This window comes from Nycticebus coucang, chromosome 11 (assembly GCF_027406575.1).
Source record: "Nycticebus coucang isolate mNycCou1 chromosome 11, mNycCou1.pri, whole genome shotgun sequence".
Taxonomy (NCBI): Eukaryota; Metazoa; Chordata; class Mammalia; order Primates; family Lorisidae; genus Nycticebus; species Nycticebus coucang.
The window spans coordinates 12,364,681-12,383,603 of NC_069790.1; the positions used below are offsets into that span (position 1 = coordinate 12,364,681).

At 39.0% G+C, this 18,923-nt stretch overlaps 1 protein-coding gene across 6 annotated transcripts in view; it reads right to left on the reverse strand.

Moving 5' to 3' along the window:
* Positions 1 to 18,923, reverse strand: part of HECW1 (HECT, C2 and WW domain containing E3 ubiquitin protein ligase 1) — a 458,920-nt gene that overhangs the window by 155,199 nt on the left and 284,798 nt on the right. For all 6 annotated transcript variants that reach the window (XM_053608465.1, XM_053608463.1, XM_053608468.1 and 3 more), the window contains one exon: positions 6,017 to 6,092. In XM_053608465.1, coding sequence (XP_053464440.1) covers positions 6,017 to 6,092 — 76 coding nt within the window. The remainder of the gene's footprint in view (positions 1 to 6,016; positions 6,093 to 18,923) is intronic.

Sequence of the window (18,923 nt, forward strand, 5' to 3'; positions counted from 1 at the left end):
TTATTATAACATTTTTAAATATAGAAAGAAAAGAAACAGAATTTTAAAAGTATTTTAAATTGTATCCTCCAGTGGCAACCCCGGCCAAATTTCTTATTTTCTTCCAATATTTTTCTTTGCAGAGTTGTGACTGTATTCAATTCTGCATCCTTTATTTTTTTTGCCTTGAATTATATATGTGCAGGCCCAGAATATGCCACCCTGTTATATGTGAGAAACCAGAATACAACTCTCAAAATATGCCGCTTCGGCATAAGTATTATTTTGAGCTGAAGGGAATTGAGAAGAAGCAGATACAAAAAAAAGCTCTCTGTTCTCTCTCTATTTGCCTGAAAGCAGGGTATGTATTTATAAAAGTATCCCTCCTGCCCTCTCTACTAGGGAGGATGAAGGCTGACCACCAAAGATGACTTCAGACTCTTACTAACCAGGAGCTAGTCCCAAGAACTCTACGTAACAAACTTTACTACCTAGCATTTGTCTACCACAGTTTTTTCACAATTTGCTGTCCCTGCAGATTCAAGGTCCTTTTCCTTTGTCTTGTCACTTCTCTAAAAATTGTATTATTCTTTTTAAAGATGCTACATAAGCCGGAATTCTAAGCCACCTTGTGGAGATGTACTCATTTTCCCCGAGAGCTCCCATATAGACATGAAATATACATGTTAATAAACTTCTATTTTTCTCTTGTTAATTTGTCTTTTGTTACAGGGAATCCCCAGCTAAGAATTCACAAAGGGTAGAGGAAAAATTATTTTTCCTCTCCTACAAAATCATAAAGATGTTCCCATGCCTCTTAGAACATTTTGATGTGTAATTCTTAAGAGTATATAGTATTTAATCATTTGACTCTATGGTAATTTATTGAGCTAGTCCTTAATTTTGAATGTTTAAATTGTCTCCAATACGTTTGTGAATAAATCTTTATTCACATTTCTGATTTTTTTTAACTGACAGTGCTAAAAGTATAATTCATCAGAAATTAAAGGAAAAATGTCAGAAATTTATTACCTCCAAGAAGTAGTAAAATCAGAAAATGGAAATAGATTTGAGAAGTAAAGCATTTTTTTTTTTTTTTTTACAGTTTTGGCTGGGGCCAGGTTTGAACCCACCACCTCTGGTATATGGGGCCGGCGCCCTACTCCTGAGACACCAGTGCTGCCCAAAGTAAAGCATTTGTGTAAATCATCTTGCTTTGATAAGTTCATGGCACTCTGAAAGTTTTCTAGAGAAGGCAATTTCCTTAGCTACCCTTCTGATTATTTCTCACTTTAAATCCTAAACAAGAAAATCAGTCCTTTTTATATTGTCTAGTCTCCAATTCTTGAATTTTCTTTGCTTACAGGTGAGGCGCGAGGGTGGTGCTCTCTGCACCCTGGCAAATCTGGGAATATGTTCCTCTTCCTTGCTCACATAAATGACAAGTTGGTTGACCCAAAGATCTTGGGTTCAAATCTGCTATATTCAAAATTCTATAGGCTTTGCTATATTATTTCGCATCTCAGAAGACAAGTCTGATATAAGCATGAGGTTTATTATTTTCTAAGTATCATGCTTTTTTAAATTTTTTATTTATTAAATCATAGCTGTGTACATTGATATGATCATGGGGCATCATACACTAAGTATAATGCTTTTTAAGCCCAAATGTCTCCTGTGGCTATATCTGAAAAAATTTTTACAAGATTTGTCTGAGTGTGGGTCTCTTTAGGTACATGGGTTTTTCTTAGCACCTGATGGTCTTCTTTAAGTTAAAGACTCAAAGTTATCTTCAAAGTTATCTATCATGAAGTTTTCTGTTCTAGCATGTCCAATTTGCTCTGACTTCTTCATCAAAAAACACGGATGGAAGGATTATGTGTTGGCTGGGGAGGCATCACCCTCCTTTCTGTGTTTGGCCCTTCATCTCTTCTGGGAGAGACTCTCAAGGCACCCACGGTGTTCCTGATTCCAATCCTGCCATGGTGATTGTGCTCTGTGCTGCTTTCTAACGCTCACTTTTAATTCTAAAATTAGAATTTAAATATAGTATTTAATCATTTGGCTTTATGGTCATTTATTGAGCTAGTCCTTAATTTCGAATGTTTGCATTTTCTCCCATACAATTTGAATTCTAAATTCAATTCCAATTCAATTTGAATTCTAAGAATTCAATTAATTCTTTTAATTGTACAATTTTGAGGATCATACTTGTTAGAGTTTACTTTAAATCTCTCCTTTCCTGTGGTAGACAGAATCATGACCCCGCAAAGATGTTCATGCCTTAGTCCCCAAAATCAGTGAATAGGTGACTTTACATGGTGAAAGGGTCTTTGCAAACGGGTTTAAGTTAAGGATTTTGAGGTGGGGAGATTCTCCTGGACCCAGTGTAATCACAGGAGACAGAGGCAGAAAGGACAAAGTGAGGGGAAGCAATGTGATGACAGAGCAGTGAATGGAGTGACACAGCCACAAGCCAAAGGACACTGGGAGCCGTTAGAGGCCGAAGGAGACAAGGAATGGGACTTGCACCAAAGCTCCCAGAAGGCACCAGCTGACACTCTGATTTCAGTCCCCTAAATGTCATTCTTGACTTCTGACCTTCAGAACAGGAAGAGTGAATGTTGTTTGAAGCCACTAAGTTTGTGGTAGTTTGTTACAGCATCAATAGAAAACAAACACCTTCTAAGTTTTTATTTTTGCCAGCTTCAAAGATCTCCCTTTTCATCCTTTCTTATCTCGGATGTCTTACCACATCCTGTACTTTCCTGAATTTTATTGAGGGTATAACAGATGAGTGACAAATACTTTACTTCTCTTTCATAGATACCTGTCAACAGAATACTTTCTTTTTCTCTTGAGTGTTAGATTCTTCGACTTTTTAATAGGGTAGAATATTTACAGCACACATACTTCAAGTCAAAATTTCTATTTTTCCCCCATGAACAGATCTTGTGGTCCCAGTGTTTGTCCATCTGTTGTTGGTGGTGTTGTCTAGCTGGTTGCTGTCGGAACCCTTCCCCTGTTACCCTCAGAGCTGACCAGCACTGAGTCCATATTTGATACTTGGTTGGCTTTGCTTAGGTCTAGTTTTGACCTTTCTATCTTGTCTTTCTTTGAGGCATGGAATTTACTTTGATATTTTCAGCAGTATTTTTTTTGTTGTTGCTAGATGGACATAGTGAATCAAACACATATCCAGCTCCTGAGTATCAGACTTCCACGACCATTTCAGCCTTGCTTCTTTAGCTGCTTTATGTCCCTGGTCACGTTCCATTGCTGGGAATTGTTGTCTTGGAATAAGCATGAGAAAAATGATATATTGGGAGACTGGAGGGGCGGAACCAACCTTGATCACCTTAGAAAGAAGCTCTGTGAGCTAAGTTGCAAGGTGGGTGAAATTGTCTATATTAAAAGAATATAGAGGCATAAGGTATAAATAGTAATCAAAGCCCGATTTTTAGAAAAGTATAGTTATAGCCAGAAGTTAACTAGCCATTGTTTCCTAGTTTCCTTGCTGCCTTAACTGGTTACTACTTGATGGCACTATTCTCCCTGACAGGCACAAGACCTGTGACTCCCTCAACTCCTGTGGATAACACTGCCATCATGACATCCATAGACTTGTGCTTCTCCAGATAATATTGCTCTTATAAGGGCCGAGACTGGTCTTTGACATGTTTCTCAGACTCTGCATTTCAGGGGACCTACTGATGCCAGCCAGACCCGTGGGAGCAGATCCAATAGCCTTAAGACCCCTTATCCAAGAAATCTTCCAACAGAGAAGATAGTTTCTGCCTCCCAACCCTATGAGTTCATCCCCAGCCAATCAGCAGACCCAATTCCCTAGCCCTTCGACTGCCAGACTATCTTTAAAAATTCTTTCCTCTACATTCTCGAGGAGATGGATTTGAGAACTTTTGCCCATCTTCCAGCATGGCACCTGCTATGTTAAACCCTTTCTCTGCTGTAGCCCCTGCTGTCTCAGTGTACTGTTTTCCTCTTGAGCAGAGGACAATGACCCTGCATGGGCTGTCACAGGGCAGTTTCCTTTCCCCTGGTAGGTCTGTGAGCACACATCTCCATGTCAGAGGCCCAAGGAATAGCGTCTTTACCCCTTCCCAGATCTGTCCTGCATACCCTGTATGCCGTTTGAGGCTACCCTGGAGCTCTGAATAGTGAAAATTCTTGTTGGTTTCTGGCATGTAGTTGTGTAGTATTCTACTACTTTTGATGGCTGGTTGTTATTTCTCCAGAAACAGGAGAATGGCAAAGCAGGAGCTGTTAGCTTTTGCTGCAGTAACACAAAGTATCGCATTTCTTCTTGTTTTTCTCTTTCAACACAGATGGGCACATGCCGAAGCTGCCGATGGATCTTAAGACGCACATTTGCTTTATGGGGCTCACTTAGGCTTGGAAAGCCCCAGCTGACTGTCCACCTCCCAGGAGACCCGTGCACTTCATGCCTGTGAGCCCTGATCCTGGGCCTTCACGCCTGCAACATTTCTGGGTTTGACAAGCTAAGCTAGCAGTTTTCCTGGGCTCTATCGAGTCTTCAGACTTCATGTCTTTGTGTGCTAAAAACCACTTAGGGTGGGATTGAGGATATGAAGCTTTGAGCGTTGTATGTCATTTAAGCCAGAGCCGCTCAGTTTTTCTTTTAAATGTTTAATTTTGAAGTCATTTTAGATTTACAGAAGAGTTCCAAGGATAGTACAAAGATTTCCCATATACCCTTGACCCAATTTTCCCCATTGTTAACATATTACAGAACCAAGGTACATTCATGAAAACAAACTATTATACTAAAATATTATGCTATTCGTGGACAGACTTTAACTGGATTCCATTGATTTTCTTTTCCATGAATGTACTTTTTGAGCAGCTCAGTTTTTATCTGTTTTATCAGTTGGGCTCCTTGCAAGGGTTTGTGTAGATGAAGGGTTGGAGGGCTGCCTCTCTCCCCAGGCTCCCCCAACCTTTACTTACTCCAAATTATTGCCCTGGCCCTGCAGGAAAAGTGGAGGAGCAGCCTCTCTTCCCATCATCTGAAAGTACTTTTGCATCCATTACATACTGAGATCGTCATTATCCTTATGAAGTGAAGGAGCTAAGGAAGTTTCAACTCCAAATATGACTCCGTGGTATAAAGAAAACTTTGAATTGAGGCCTTCCCTCAAACTGCATAAACTGGCCTGGCCTGGTAAGATGGTCAAAGGAGACAACTGGCTCCTGTTCCCCTTTCCTAAAATCTAAAATATTTCAGGAACAAGGGCCAGGAATGTAGGTGCACCTGGCCCAAGTTATCTGTGTCATAAACACCTGTCTTCTAGGCTAATCTACATGGCTACTGCACAAGTTTTGAGACAGACTATGTTACTGTTGGTCTGTTATTTCACTTCCAAGAAACATAGTTAATAGTGTCTTTTTTTTTCTTTATTTCAGAATGTTAGGAGATAGACATGTTGTGTTTCACTCGTGTAAGGTACCAGCTTGCTGGGTTTATTGTTGTTGCTGGGAGGGCTTCGTTTGTTTCCATCTGCACTGATTTTATTTTTCTTGACTTTTGTGTATCTCAAAACTTTTAAAATGACCCACCCACAAGTCAGTCTGTTTCTCCCCCATCCATTCATCCTCTCTAGTGACCTCCCTAGCAACTGTTTATGCCCTATACTCCTCAGTCTTCCCCATCCCCCTGAGAGGCCTGTATAAAGGCATCTGAACTCCACTGGAAAACTGGGTTATCCCTCTGATTTCTCCCTGTGTGTGCAGTAAGTACATCCTTTCTCTTATTAATCTGCTTTAATTGTGGGTTGATCTTATGGTGAATTTTTGGGAGGAAGGGCAAGTTTCCTTTCATCCCTACAGTTGCTAAGAAGAATTGAGATTTTTACAATTTTTGCTTTTTCAGGTGGAGAAACTGAGAACTCACAGAGGTGGAGTAACTTGCAGGGAAGAGTCAGATTGAAGCAGGTCTGTTGACTCTTAGCTGACATTCTGACTCTGTCCATAAGGCCTCTAGGTGACCAGAACATACCTGAGAGAGAAAAGCTGATCAGCCTCCGACTTCCTTGCCCTGGGGCAGTCTCATCAGAGCCAATGCTTTTAAAAATCTGTAAGAAGAAGGAAAATGGTAGACAGGCAAAACAAGCATTGAAATGGGTATTCACACCCCAATACAACATGCTTAATCACAGTTATTTCTCCATCGACAGGCAAGGAAGACAGTGATTTGACTGGGCAACTGATTACAAGATGCTTCTAGCAACTGAATGTCTTTCCCAGGAATAAAGGATCTGCTTGTGGGGGCGAGGGGTACTTTGCAAAAAAATTGGGAATCAACAAACTCAATTACTTTGATATTAAAGGCCCTTTGTAACTATGTATGCAAATAATGGCTCTTTACATTCAAATTTGCAACAGGTATTTATTAAAGCAGAGCCCAAGGCAATAGAATGATAGGTCAATAGATGTTTGCCGTTGTAATTACAATGTTTTTCCATTTAGCAAAGTGTAGTGTTGAACTGCTATATCTGTGCTTTTTTGTTATTATTTAGAGATTTCCAGGAAACTATTAGGGAGGAGCTGAAACATGGCATTAAGAAGCTACTCCAAGGTTTCTCTTAATTAATCAACTGCCTTCCTGGAAAATTTCAGAGCACAGTTGTTACATGGATTGTCTTCAGTCTAGTAGGTGTTTGCAAACCAGGCTGTTAAAACACTTTATTTTTCATCATTGCTTAATATATGTTAATGAGTTAATAAAGAGAGTTAGAGTCCTGGCTTCCATTCTCTTTTAAGAGGGTTTTGTTATGAAATGATTTTGAATATTTATTTGAAGGCAGAATAACTCTTCTGATTTCCCATTGCATGTATTGTATGTTTGCAAAAAAAAAAAAAATTTTAAAAGTGTGAATAGTAAAGCAAATCCACCACATTGGCCACTTTTTAGAAGATAATCTATCCTGAGGAAGAGAAAAATGGAGATTTCCATAATGTCCTATTCAAAGTCTTTTTTTTGTAGATTATGTGGGCTTAGTCTCTTTCCTCTCTCAGCATTTTTGATGCTTTAAGAGTTGTAACTGGATGCTCCTATCAACCTGATATGATACCAGAAAGAATGGCCAGGCCTCACTGGGGTTCACAGCCTCAGCCTATGACAGAGGGAGCAGCCTAGAAAAGGTAAACCTGTTTTCTGTCTCTCTAAAACTCCTTCCCCATTTTTGAGAACTAAAACCTGCAACCATGCCTCAGGCCGATGGTTAGAAAGGGCAGGGGATTGTCTTTTGTTCTTTGTACCGCAGGAGATGGGAACTGTCCAGGTAGGTGGAGGTCCTGTGAATCCAGGTGGTCCGAGCAGGTGGAAGTTGTGAGATACTGTCTTCCCTGGACAATCTCTGATCAGTCAGAACCCTCAGCTACAGTTAAACAATAATACCCTAACGTTGAAAACCCTCCCTTTAAAAAGTCTTTATTTCTGCTTATGATTAGGACGATAGTACTTTAAGACAGGAGTCTGCCATTCTCTTCATTTGCTGGCAGATTAATAAACTCTCATCTTTCCTTTTCCTCAACCATTTGTTCTCCCTGTTCTGATGCAACCCAACCCTGGGGACAAGTGCTGAGCTTCTGGTAACAAGCCGAGGGCAACACAAAGGCATCATTATGTCATCTCCTCATGTTGAAGCAGGAGCCCCCATGAGTCTGTGGATGTGGCTGCAGCTGGCCAGCAAGTCTTGGTGTGTCTTTCCTGAGGCCCAGTGTGAGTATATCTCAGGGACACTGGCTGCTCAAACCAACACAGGTGACCTGTGGCTTGTCATCAAGTGGGGTAAGTGACACCAAACTCTTCGACAGGTTTCTATCTCTTGGAGTTTTGTTTGAAGATAAAGAACCAGAGTGAGACGTGGTTGGAATTGGTGAGTGGGATGCTGGCTGGTCCCGAGCATTAGTCCTGGTCCCCTCAGAGAGCCCTTCCCTCCCTGATGTGTGTTTGCCCTTCCCATAGATTGATCAGCTGACACTGAGAAACAGAGAGCAACAAAAAGCACAGAGATTACACCTTCTCTTCACTCTGAAAGTGGCCAGTCCTCAAGGGTGTAAGCAGGGCTTCAAAACTCCTTCATGCTGTGGACTTTTCCGCCTGGACAAGGCCATAGGAAACTTCCCAAGGCTGACCTCCTGACAGTGCTATACTGCCTGTATAAAGAAAATCAAAATCACAGGGCCACCCCCACCCAACTCCTTATTCAAAGGAGGAGGTAAAATCCTCAGGCACCTGTGAAGAGCCTGTGAAGTTATTCATTAAGGAAATTCCTTGCTAATCTCCTGTAAACAAGGACATGCAAATTGCACCTGTGTCCAGCACTTAAAACTAAAGCCTGTCTGATTCCACACTAATAATGAATTACAAGTTCATCTCTACAGGTAACAGAACTGGAGACGAACAGAGTCAGACATTCTTCTACCTACCCAGGGACGTCTACACAATTGATGCTTCCTTCAATCCCCTCTGCCCCCCTCTACATTCCCCTTATTTTATGTAAAATATAGATTCCCAGGGCCTCACAAGAATATAACCACTTTGTCTCATAAACCCCTGCCTTTCCCCTACTCTCTGTATGTCTTTATTTTAATAATTATAGTTTACAGAATTATAGGTCTAGAATGTGTGCATTCCAATGTTTTGTGGTTTTTTTTTTTTTTTTTTGAGACAGAGTCTTACTCCATCACCCAGGCTAGAGTGCCATGGTGTCATAGCTCACAGCAACCTCAAACTCCTGGGTTCAATTGATCCCCCTGTCTTAGCCTCCTGAGTTGGGACTACAGGTATCTGCCACAATGTCTAGCTAGTTCTTTTATTTTTTGGTACAGATGGCATTTCATTCTTGCTTAGGCTTGTCTTGAACTCCTGAGCTCAAGTGATCCTCCTGCTTTAGCCTCCCAGAGTGCTAAAATTAAAGGCATGAATCACCATACCTGGCCCCAATGTGTATTTTTAAAAAGCGTATGTGTTGAACCAAACTGCATATTTCATGCTAAGCCAAAAAGATCTTAAATATGCAGTGATCACAAAGGATAGCACATTTATTCCTTCCTTTTGGAAGCATACATATTTTGGTTGTTCATCTTTAAATATTCCTCTCCTGGTATTCAGGGTATTTATAAAGGAAGTCTATGTCTTCAATGCATCAAAAACAGGTCTGTAGACAAAAGAAGAAAAAAAGAAAAAAGCTATTTTCCAAAAGCTGCTCTGCTCTTCCAGTTCTTCCAGTCTCCCAGGACATCTGGGCTTTTCAGATAGGTGCTCCCTGTTCTCAGAAGTAGGCAGGACTCAGGGCAAAGATGCCTGCCCTGGAACATGAATTTTACTCAAAATTTTGGTTAAGATTATTTGTCTTTTTAAAACAAACATGAAGAAATTTAAAGATGGATGCAAAATGTGCATGCAGTTTGAAACTAAGCAGGAGATTTCAAAGCACTGAAATCTGAGCTGCTTCGTCTAATAGCCCAGACCTGGGTTTACTTCCTTTGGGTGGAAGCTGGACATGCCCCTTGCAGTGCACACAGAATTTCTAAGGGGAGCATGGTCACGTTATGCTCAGTTATGATGTGATAACTCCATTTTCATACTCATGATTATTCTCTAATAATTGTGAAATTCTTTCCTCTAAAAATGCTGATGAGGTTTGTGTTTAGTTACAGAACAATTAAACGGAAAATGATGCCAGAGATCAAAATTTGCAACTCCACTGGGCCTTTATCTGTTCACCAGGTCCCCATCTCATCTGCCTGTAAACGAAAATTGGAGGGATCCATTATTGATAATGACATCTAAAAATCAGTTGCAAAGTACCATTACTTTATAAACAATAAAATATCCAAGCTATGGCGTATCAGCAACCCCAAACAGGGAGTTATGAGTTCCACCTTAGATCACTTTACCTCCAAGATAAAGAGTATTACATAGGTCGGGTGCAGTGATTTCTTTTTTTTTTTATTGTTGGGTATTCATTGAGGGTACAATAAGCCAGGTTACACTGATGGGTGCAGTGATTTCATGCCTGTAATCCCAGCACTCTGGGAGGCAAGGTGGTTGGATTGCTTGAGCTCAGGAGTTTGAGACCAGGCTCAGCAAGAGCAAGACACTGTCTCTACTAAAAATAGAAAAATGACTACAGTAGCAGCCGCCTGTAGTCCCAGCTACTTGGGAAGCTGAGGCAATAGGGTCACTTGACCCCAAGAGTTTGAGGTTGCTGTGAGATATGATGCTACGATGCTCCACCCAAGGTGACACAGAGAGACTCAATCTCAATTAAAAAAAAAAAAAGACTATTAAATAATCTGGTAGGCCTTGAAGCCATCTAAAAACAAAAGTCGCAAGAGGGACTTTACCTAACAATTGCAAGCAGTGTAACCTGGCTTATTGTACCCTCAATGAATCCCCAACAATAAAAAATAAAATAAAATAAAATAATAATAATACTAAAAAAAATAAAAACAAAAGTCAAACCAAGCCAAGGTCCAAGTTCCAATTCTACCCCTGAATCCCCGCAATGTTCACAGAAGCAAAAAGTTAACAAATAATCACATTTTATACATGTTTATGGAGACCCTTTGACAACATTTCCCTTATTACAGCTTCATAATATGATTGTTAGGTGGTAACACAGCTCATTTCAAGTTCTGCAACAGAAAGCCTAGAAACAGAAAGGGCAAAGCCATCTGCGGGGGCCTGAAAAGTGAAACACAAAACTCCAAGTCAATTCCCAAGGGAATCCCCTGAGATACCTGGGAGGGAAGACAGGAGAAGGCCCATCAAAGGGAAAGGAAAACCAGTAAGACAGATGAAAGCCAATTATGTGTCAGGCACAAAGCCTGTTCTTTTATACACACTCTGTAAACTGCCTAAAGAATTAGGCATTATTCACTCCCACATCCTGTTTATAAATATGAAAGTTGAGCTGAGAACAATTCAATGATTTCTTGAAATTCAATGTCTGGTCTGGAAGACTTAAATAAAACAAGAGTTGCGGAACCCACTTCACCCAGCTAACAGAGTTTGTTAGCCTCCTCGGGATGTTTCTTCACATGCAGCTTGGATGCTTGTCTCTCTTTTGCTCGTATTTGTTCATATTCTGCCTGCTAACCTCTGCTTTCTGACGCTGCGGTCACCAGACCAGCTTCCAGAGTCTTCACAGCTTTTGCTTTCTTTACTGCCTTGAAGGCGAGGTGTGGGCTTCCCAATTTTAAGGTACTTTTGCTGAATACTATGGGGGAAAAGGGAGGGGTTGGAAAAATGAGGCATGTCTCCTATAGTTTTCATGGAGAAAATTGGAAGTAATGTGTCACTGCATTAGGAATGATTTTCTTTCTCTACCTTTGACCACACAGGACTGCATATTTTAGCACCAGGAATAAATCTTCTTCAGGCAAAGGAGTGCTGTGTTTGAGAGGCTCAACATTTGTCTTACTAAAAAGAAGGTAGTGAGACTGCACGAGAAGTGCTGTGTGAATGGGCATGCTAGCTGGGATTAATCAATGCTACATTTCCCCCACTGATTTATAGGCTATGAAGCCATGAGTCTCTAATATAGTTTCTTGTTAGTGCCGCTGGATTGTTCTAAAAGAGGGAACATGATAAGATTGTACCAAACCCCGAGAAATAACTGAATCCTGTTTGCTCTCAAGCAGAAGTTTTCCAATTTTAGAATGAACAGGAACCACCTGCAGGCTTGATAAAACACGGACTGCTGGGACCTCCTCCAGCAGGCCTGATTTTGTAAGTCTGGGGAGGGCTCCAGAATCTGTTTTTGTAACAAGTTCCCAGGTGATGGTGCTGCTGGTGGGAGAACCACATTGTGAGAAGCCCCAGTCTCGAGTATCTTAAAAGGTAATGGAAAGATAAATGTCTTAAAGTTGTCCCTAACTAAACCTCACCAACCCTCAAAACTGTTGTCTTGATCTGGGTTCTGAGTGTGAGCATAGGTTCTGGTGACCTTGGCCTATGGTGGCCTTTGTTCCTAGTGCTAAGGACGGCATCTTCTATCATGGACAAACGATCCACTTCTTTGCATCTCCACTGCTGGCACGTTGGTCCAGGTCCTCTTACTTTCTTTTCTTTTTATTTTTTTGAGATAGGGTCTTGCTCTGTTGCTCAGTCTGGAGTACTGTGGCATTATCATAGCTCATTGAAACCATAAGTGATTCTCCTGCCTCAGTCTCCCAAATGTCTAGGACTATAGCTGTGTACCACCATATTCACCTAATTTTCTGTTTTGTAGAGACAGGTCTTGCTTTTGCTCAGGCTAATCTTAAACTCCTGGCCTCAAGTAATCCTCCTGCCTTGGCCTCCAAAATTGTTAGGGTTACAGGTGTTTCATAGAGGTCCTTACACTTTCTTGTCTACACTATTACTCAGCCAACTGGTTCCATTGGTCTGTGAATAGGAGTCATTGCTTCACTTTCTATTGGCCATTCTTACCTGGTTCAAACCCATCAAAGTCACCCACTGGGCACAGATAAGGCTGTGGGCTATTTTGGTGCATGGTCTAAAATTGCTATGTTTTCTCTGGCCCATAGAGTATTTGAATTTTTTAAAAAATTAATTTTCAACATATCCTTTTAAATCAGATTTACTTAAATGTTCTGGTCTGTTCAACAAATAAGATAGAAAGATCATCACAAAATAATTCTTTCCTAAATACAATGCCACCAAAGGTCCCCAATAATTATCCAGCAATAGATCCCAATTAAAAAAAAAAGAAATTCTTCAAAATGTCAGAGGAAGAATTAAAAATGTTAATTTTAAAGAAGCTCAATGAGATGCGATAGAAATCTGCAAACTAATACAATCAATTTAGAATATGAATGAGAAATTTACCAAGGAGATGGATATCTTAAAAAAAAGAAACTAAACAGAAATTCTAGAAGTGAAAAATTCACTGAAGGAAATATAAAATAAATTTGAAATTTTCAATAACATTAGACCAAGAAGAAGAAAAGTCTTTGAACTTGAAGAGAAGTCTTTTGAAATAATCTAGTCAGACAAGTATAAGGAAAAAAGAATAAAAAAGAATAAATAAAGCCTTAGAGATATCTGTGACTGCATCAAGTGACTGACCTTATGAATTATCAGTATTCTTTTATTTATTTTATTTATTTATTTATTTATTTTTTTATTGTTGGGGATTCATTGAGGGAAATTATCAGTATTCTTGAGGGGGAAGAGAGATCAAAAAGTTTAGAAAATCTATTTAAGGAAACAATCAACAAAAGTTTCCTAAGTCTAGCAAGAAAGCAAGACATCCAGATAAAGTAGGCTGAACAAGCCCCAGGAAAAAATATTGCAAAAAGGACTTCATGACAGCATATTATATTTAGAATGTCTAAAGTTAATAAGGATATCTCATCAGGCTAAAAGCAGACTTCTCAGCAGAAATCCCACAGGCCAGAAGAGAATGGGACAGCATTTTCAAAGTACTGAAAGAAAAAACTCTCAGTCTAGAATTTTATATCCTGCCAGACTAAGCTTCATAAAAGAAGGAGAAAAAGTCTTTCTCAGACAAGCAAATGCTGAGAGAATTCATCACCACTAGACTGGCATAGAGAAAATGCTCAAATGGATCTTAAATATGGAAATTAAAGGTCAATATTCACCATCACTAAAACATACGAAAATATAAAAGATTTGAAATCTTATTAACAAGACTTATTAAATAGTTACATAAAGGAGGAAGAGAAAGCATCAAGTAGCAACATGATAGTGTTTCATCAAAACATTAAGACAAAAAGAGAAAAAGAAAGAAACAAAGAATTTATAAAACAACTAGAAAACAATTAACAATATGGCAAGAATAAAGTCTCACATACCAGTATTAACCTTAAATATAAATGGGTTAAATAGCTCACTTAAAAGATAGAGATTGGCAGATTGGGGAGGGAATGATCCAATTATCTGCTGCTTACAAGAAATGCACCCATAAAGATATACAGAGTGAGAGTAAAGGTGTGGAAAAAGATTTTCCATGCAGGGACCAAAAAGAAAACAGGATTCTTTCCCTCCCTTCCTTCTTTCCTTCCTTCCTTCTTTTCTTCCTTCCTTCCTTCCTTCCTTCCCTCTTTCCCTCCCTCTCTCCCTCCCTCCTTCCTTCCTTCCTTCCTTTTTTTTTTTTTGTTGGGGATTCATTGAGGGTACAATAAACCAGATTACACTGATTGTGTTTGTTAGGCAAAGTCCCTCTTGCAACCATGTCTTGCTCCCAAAAGGTGTGGCACACACCAAGGCCCCATCCCCCTCCCTCCTTCCCTCTCTCAGCTCTTCCTTTCCCTACCCCTCCTTCCTCCTTTCTCTCTCTGCTCTCCCCTTCCCCCACCCCCACTGTGACCTTAATTGTCATTAATTGTCCTCATATCAAAATTGAGTACATAGGATTCACGCTTCTCCATTCTTGTGATCCTTTACTAAGAATAATGTCTTCCACGTCCATCCAGGTTAATACAAAGGCTGTAAAGTCTCCATTTTTTTTAATGGCTGAATAGTATTCCATGGTGTACATATACCACAGCTTGTTAATCCATTCCTGTGTTGGTGGGCATTTAGGCTGAGAACAGGATACTTTCTAATACTTATATCAGCTATATCAGACTTTAAATTAAAAACAGTAAAGAAAAAAAGGCAAAGAAAGCTATTATACAGAAGGTGTCCTCAAAATGTATACATGTTTTAAGAAAGAAAAAACTATATTAAATACAATATATTATATATATTGTAATACTCAATATATACTAAAATGTTTGTTATTTTCTATATTGTATCTCTTGCAATTATACAAGTCAAGTGTGATGTATTATAATTTTAACACAGTTTTTTTTCTTCCTTTCATGTGATACATTATTTTGATGCCATCTGTATAATGAAAAAGTGATCAATTCAACAGGGGGATATAAACATTGGAGCACTCAGATTCACATAACAATATTAACAGCCCTTAAGAAAGAGATAGACAGCAATATAATAATGGGGGAGGTGCTAACCCTCTACTTACAGCACTAAACAGATCATTAGGACAGAAAATCAATAAGAAAACATTGGACTTAATTTGAACTTAAGACCAAATGGACTTGCCAGACATTTACAGACCACTCTACCTAACAACTCTAGAATACACATTCTTTTCACCAGCACATGGAACATTGTCCAAGATAGACCATATTTTAGGCTACAAGTCTTAACAAATTTATAAAAATTTAAATCATAGTGAGTATCTTCCCAGATGACAGTGAAATACAGCTGGAAATCAATACCAAGAAGAACTTCAAAAACCATAAAAATAATGGAAATTATACAACATGCACCGAATAATGATTGGGTCAACGAAGAAATTAAGAGGGAAATTATAAATATTTTTGAAATTAATGAAAATTAAAATACAATGTACCAAAACCTGTGGGATACAGCAAAAGCAGTACTGAGAGAGAAGTTTATATCATTAAGTATCTACATTAAAAAAATGGAAAGATCATATAATTTGTTAATGACTACCTAATATCATACCTTGAGAAACTAGAAAAATAATAACAGCCAAACCTAAAGTCAGAAGAAAAAAAGATGTAACAAAAATGCAAGCAGAATGAAATAGAGAACAAAAAAAGAATGCAAAGGATCAATAAAATGAAAAGTTGGTTCTTTGAAAAGATAAACAAACTTGATAAACCACTAGCTATATTAACCAAGAAAAGATCCAAATAAACACAATCAGAAATGAAAAAGGAGAAATTACAATTGATACCACAGGAACATTAATACAAAAGATAATTAGAGACTATTATGATCAACTAAAAAGCCTAAAGGAAATGAACAAATTCCTGGAAACATATAACCCCCTGAAATTGAACGAGGAAGAAATAGAACTCCTGAACAGATCAATAAGAGTAGCAAGACTGAATTCAGAAATAAAAATATCTCCTAACATAGAAAAGCCCAGGACCAGATAGATTCACAGTCAAATTCTACCAAACATACAACGAACTAACACCAATCCTCTGGAAATTGTTCCAAAATATTGAAGAGGAGGGCATCTCCTCAACTCATTCTACAAGGCCTATACTACCCTGATGCTAAAACCAGGCAAGGGAACAGCAGAATAAAGAAAACTACAGACCAATATTCCTGGTAGCCACGGATGCAAAAATCCTCAACAAAATACTAGCAGATCAAATACAATAGCACATCAAAGAGATAATACACCATGGTCAAGTGGATTTTATGTCAGGGATACGGGATGGCTCAATACACACTAATCAATAAGTGTGATGTATCACATAAACAGAATCCATACGATCATTTCAATAGATCGAGAAAAAGCATTTGATAAAATTCAGTATCCCTTCATGATAAAAACCTTCAGCAAACTAGGCATAGATGAAACGTACCTCACAATAATAAAGTTCACATATGAGAAACCCACAGCACACGTCATATGCAATGGGGAGACAAAGTCAACATACAGAAATCAGCAGCATTTCTATATACCAATAACGAGAACCAAATCAAGAAGGTAATACCATTTACAATAGCTTAAAAAAAAATCTAGGAATATATTTTACCAAGAAGGTGAAAGATCTCTACAAGGAAAAATATAAAACACCAATGAAAGAAATTGTAGATGATGCAAATAGAAAAAAACATTCTATGCTTATGGATCAGAAGAATTAACACCATTAAAATGACCATACCACCCCAAACAATACATTGACAATGATTCGATATAATCCCTAGCAAAATGGCAATATCATTTTTCACAGAATTAGAAAAAAACAATTCTAAAGGCAAATGGAACCAAAAAGGAGCCTGAATAGCCACAGCAATCCTAAGTAAAAAGAAGAAAGTTGGACATACCTTTCAATAAATGGTTCAGGGAAAATTGGATTGTCATACACAGAAGGAAGCTAAATCCTTATTTCTTACCATATAAAAAAATCAACTCAAGATGGATTAAAGACTTGAACGTAACATGTGAAACTACAGCTGTGTAGGAGCTTTATAGTTTAAGTCCCATTTGTCTTTTGTTTTGTGGTTTGTTTATTTGTTCATTTGTTTGTTTGTTTTAGAGACAGTGTCTTTGTTACCCAGGCTGGAGTATGTGGGGCAATCATAGCTAACTATAGCTCAAACCCTGGGCTCAAGTGATCCTCCCACCTCAGCCTTCTGAGTAGCTGGGACTACAGGTACCTACCACCATGCCTGACTAATTTAAAAAAAATGTATAGACAGGGTCTCACTACACAGGCTTGTCTTGAACTCTCGGCCTGAACTGATCTTTCTACTTTCACTTATCAAAGTGTTAGGATTACTGGCATGAGCCACTGCACCTGGCAACTATTTTTGGTTTTGTTACCTATGCTTTTGAGGTCTTAGTCATAAATTCTTTGCCTACCCAATGTCCAGAAAAGTATTCCCCAGGTTTTCTTCTAGTAGTTTTTTTTTTAGAGACAGAGTCTCACTTTGTCACCCTTGGTAGAGTGCCATGGAATCACAGCTCACAGCAACCTCCAACTCCTGGGCCTAGGTGATTCTCTTGCCTCAGCCTCCCAAGTAGCTGGGACTACAGGTGCCCACCACAATGCCTGGCTATTTTTTGTTAGTTTGGCTGGGGCCAGGTTTGAACCCGCCACCCTCAGTATATGGGGCCGGTGCTCTACCCACTGAGCCACAGGCACTGCCCTTTTTTAGTCTTCTATTTTCTTTTTTTTTTTTTTTTTGCAGTTTTTGGCTGGGGCTGGGTTTGAACCTGCCACCTCTGATGTGTGGGGCTGGCTCCCTACTCCTTGAGCCATAGGCACCACCCTTCTTCTAGTAGTTTCGTAGTTTCAGCAAAAGAAATAATCAATGGAGTGAAGAGACAGTCTGCAGAATGAGAGAAAAATTTGCAAGCTATACATTTGACAAGGCACTAATATCCAGAATTTGTAAGGAACTCAAACAACTCAACAACAACAAAAACAAATAACCCCTTTAAAAAGTGGGTTAAGGACAGGAAGAGACATTTTTCAAAAGAAGACAAACGGACAATGAGCATGTGAAAAAATGTTCAACATCACTAATCATCAGGGAAATGCAAATTAAAACCACAATGAGATACCATTGTACACCATTGAATAACGAAAAAGACAAAAAATAACAGATGTTGGTGAGAATGCAGAGAAAAGGTAATTTTCTTTTTGTTTTTGTTGGAGACAGAGTCTCAAGCTGTAGACCTGGGTAGAGTGCCGTGGCATCACAGCTCACAGCAAACTCCAAACTCCTGGGCTCAAGGAATTCTCTTGCTTCAGCCTCCCACGTAGTTCAGACTACAAAAAGCCCAGCTGTTTTTTGATTGTAGTTGTCATTGTTCTTTGGCAGGCCCGGGCTGGATTCGAACCCACCAGCTCTGGTATATGTAGCTGGTGCCCTAGCTGCTTGAGCTACAGGCGCTGAGCCAAGAAAAGGTCACTTTTATTTACTGTTGGTAGGTTGCTTGGGGGGTACAGTGTGTGCTGCTCCAGTAACAGATGAAATGAAGGCCCTGACTCACCACATTTCTATCAATGTAGCAAAAGGAGAAAAAAATTGCTTGATTTAATCATTTTACAATGTATACACATATCAAAGCATCGCATTGTATACCATAAATTTATGCAACTTTCGTCTATTAAATCTTAATAAATCTTGTATAGAAATTAAGCTGAGAATATTTCAAATATATAAATGCCCAGTATTTTCTAATTACATATTTCATATTATGCAAGAAAAGAACATTTACTTAAAATGTGGATTTCAAGCTTCTTTTTAAAAATCAGAATGCTCAGAACCAAGGATCTGGTGCTGAGAAAAACAGTCCTCTTTAGGAACATCACACCTTCCCAGAAACCCTGTAACTGTTTCATCAATCCCATCACATCCC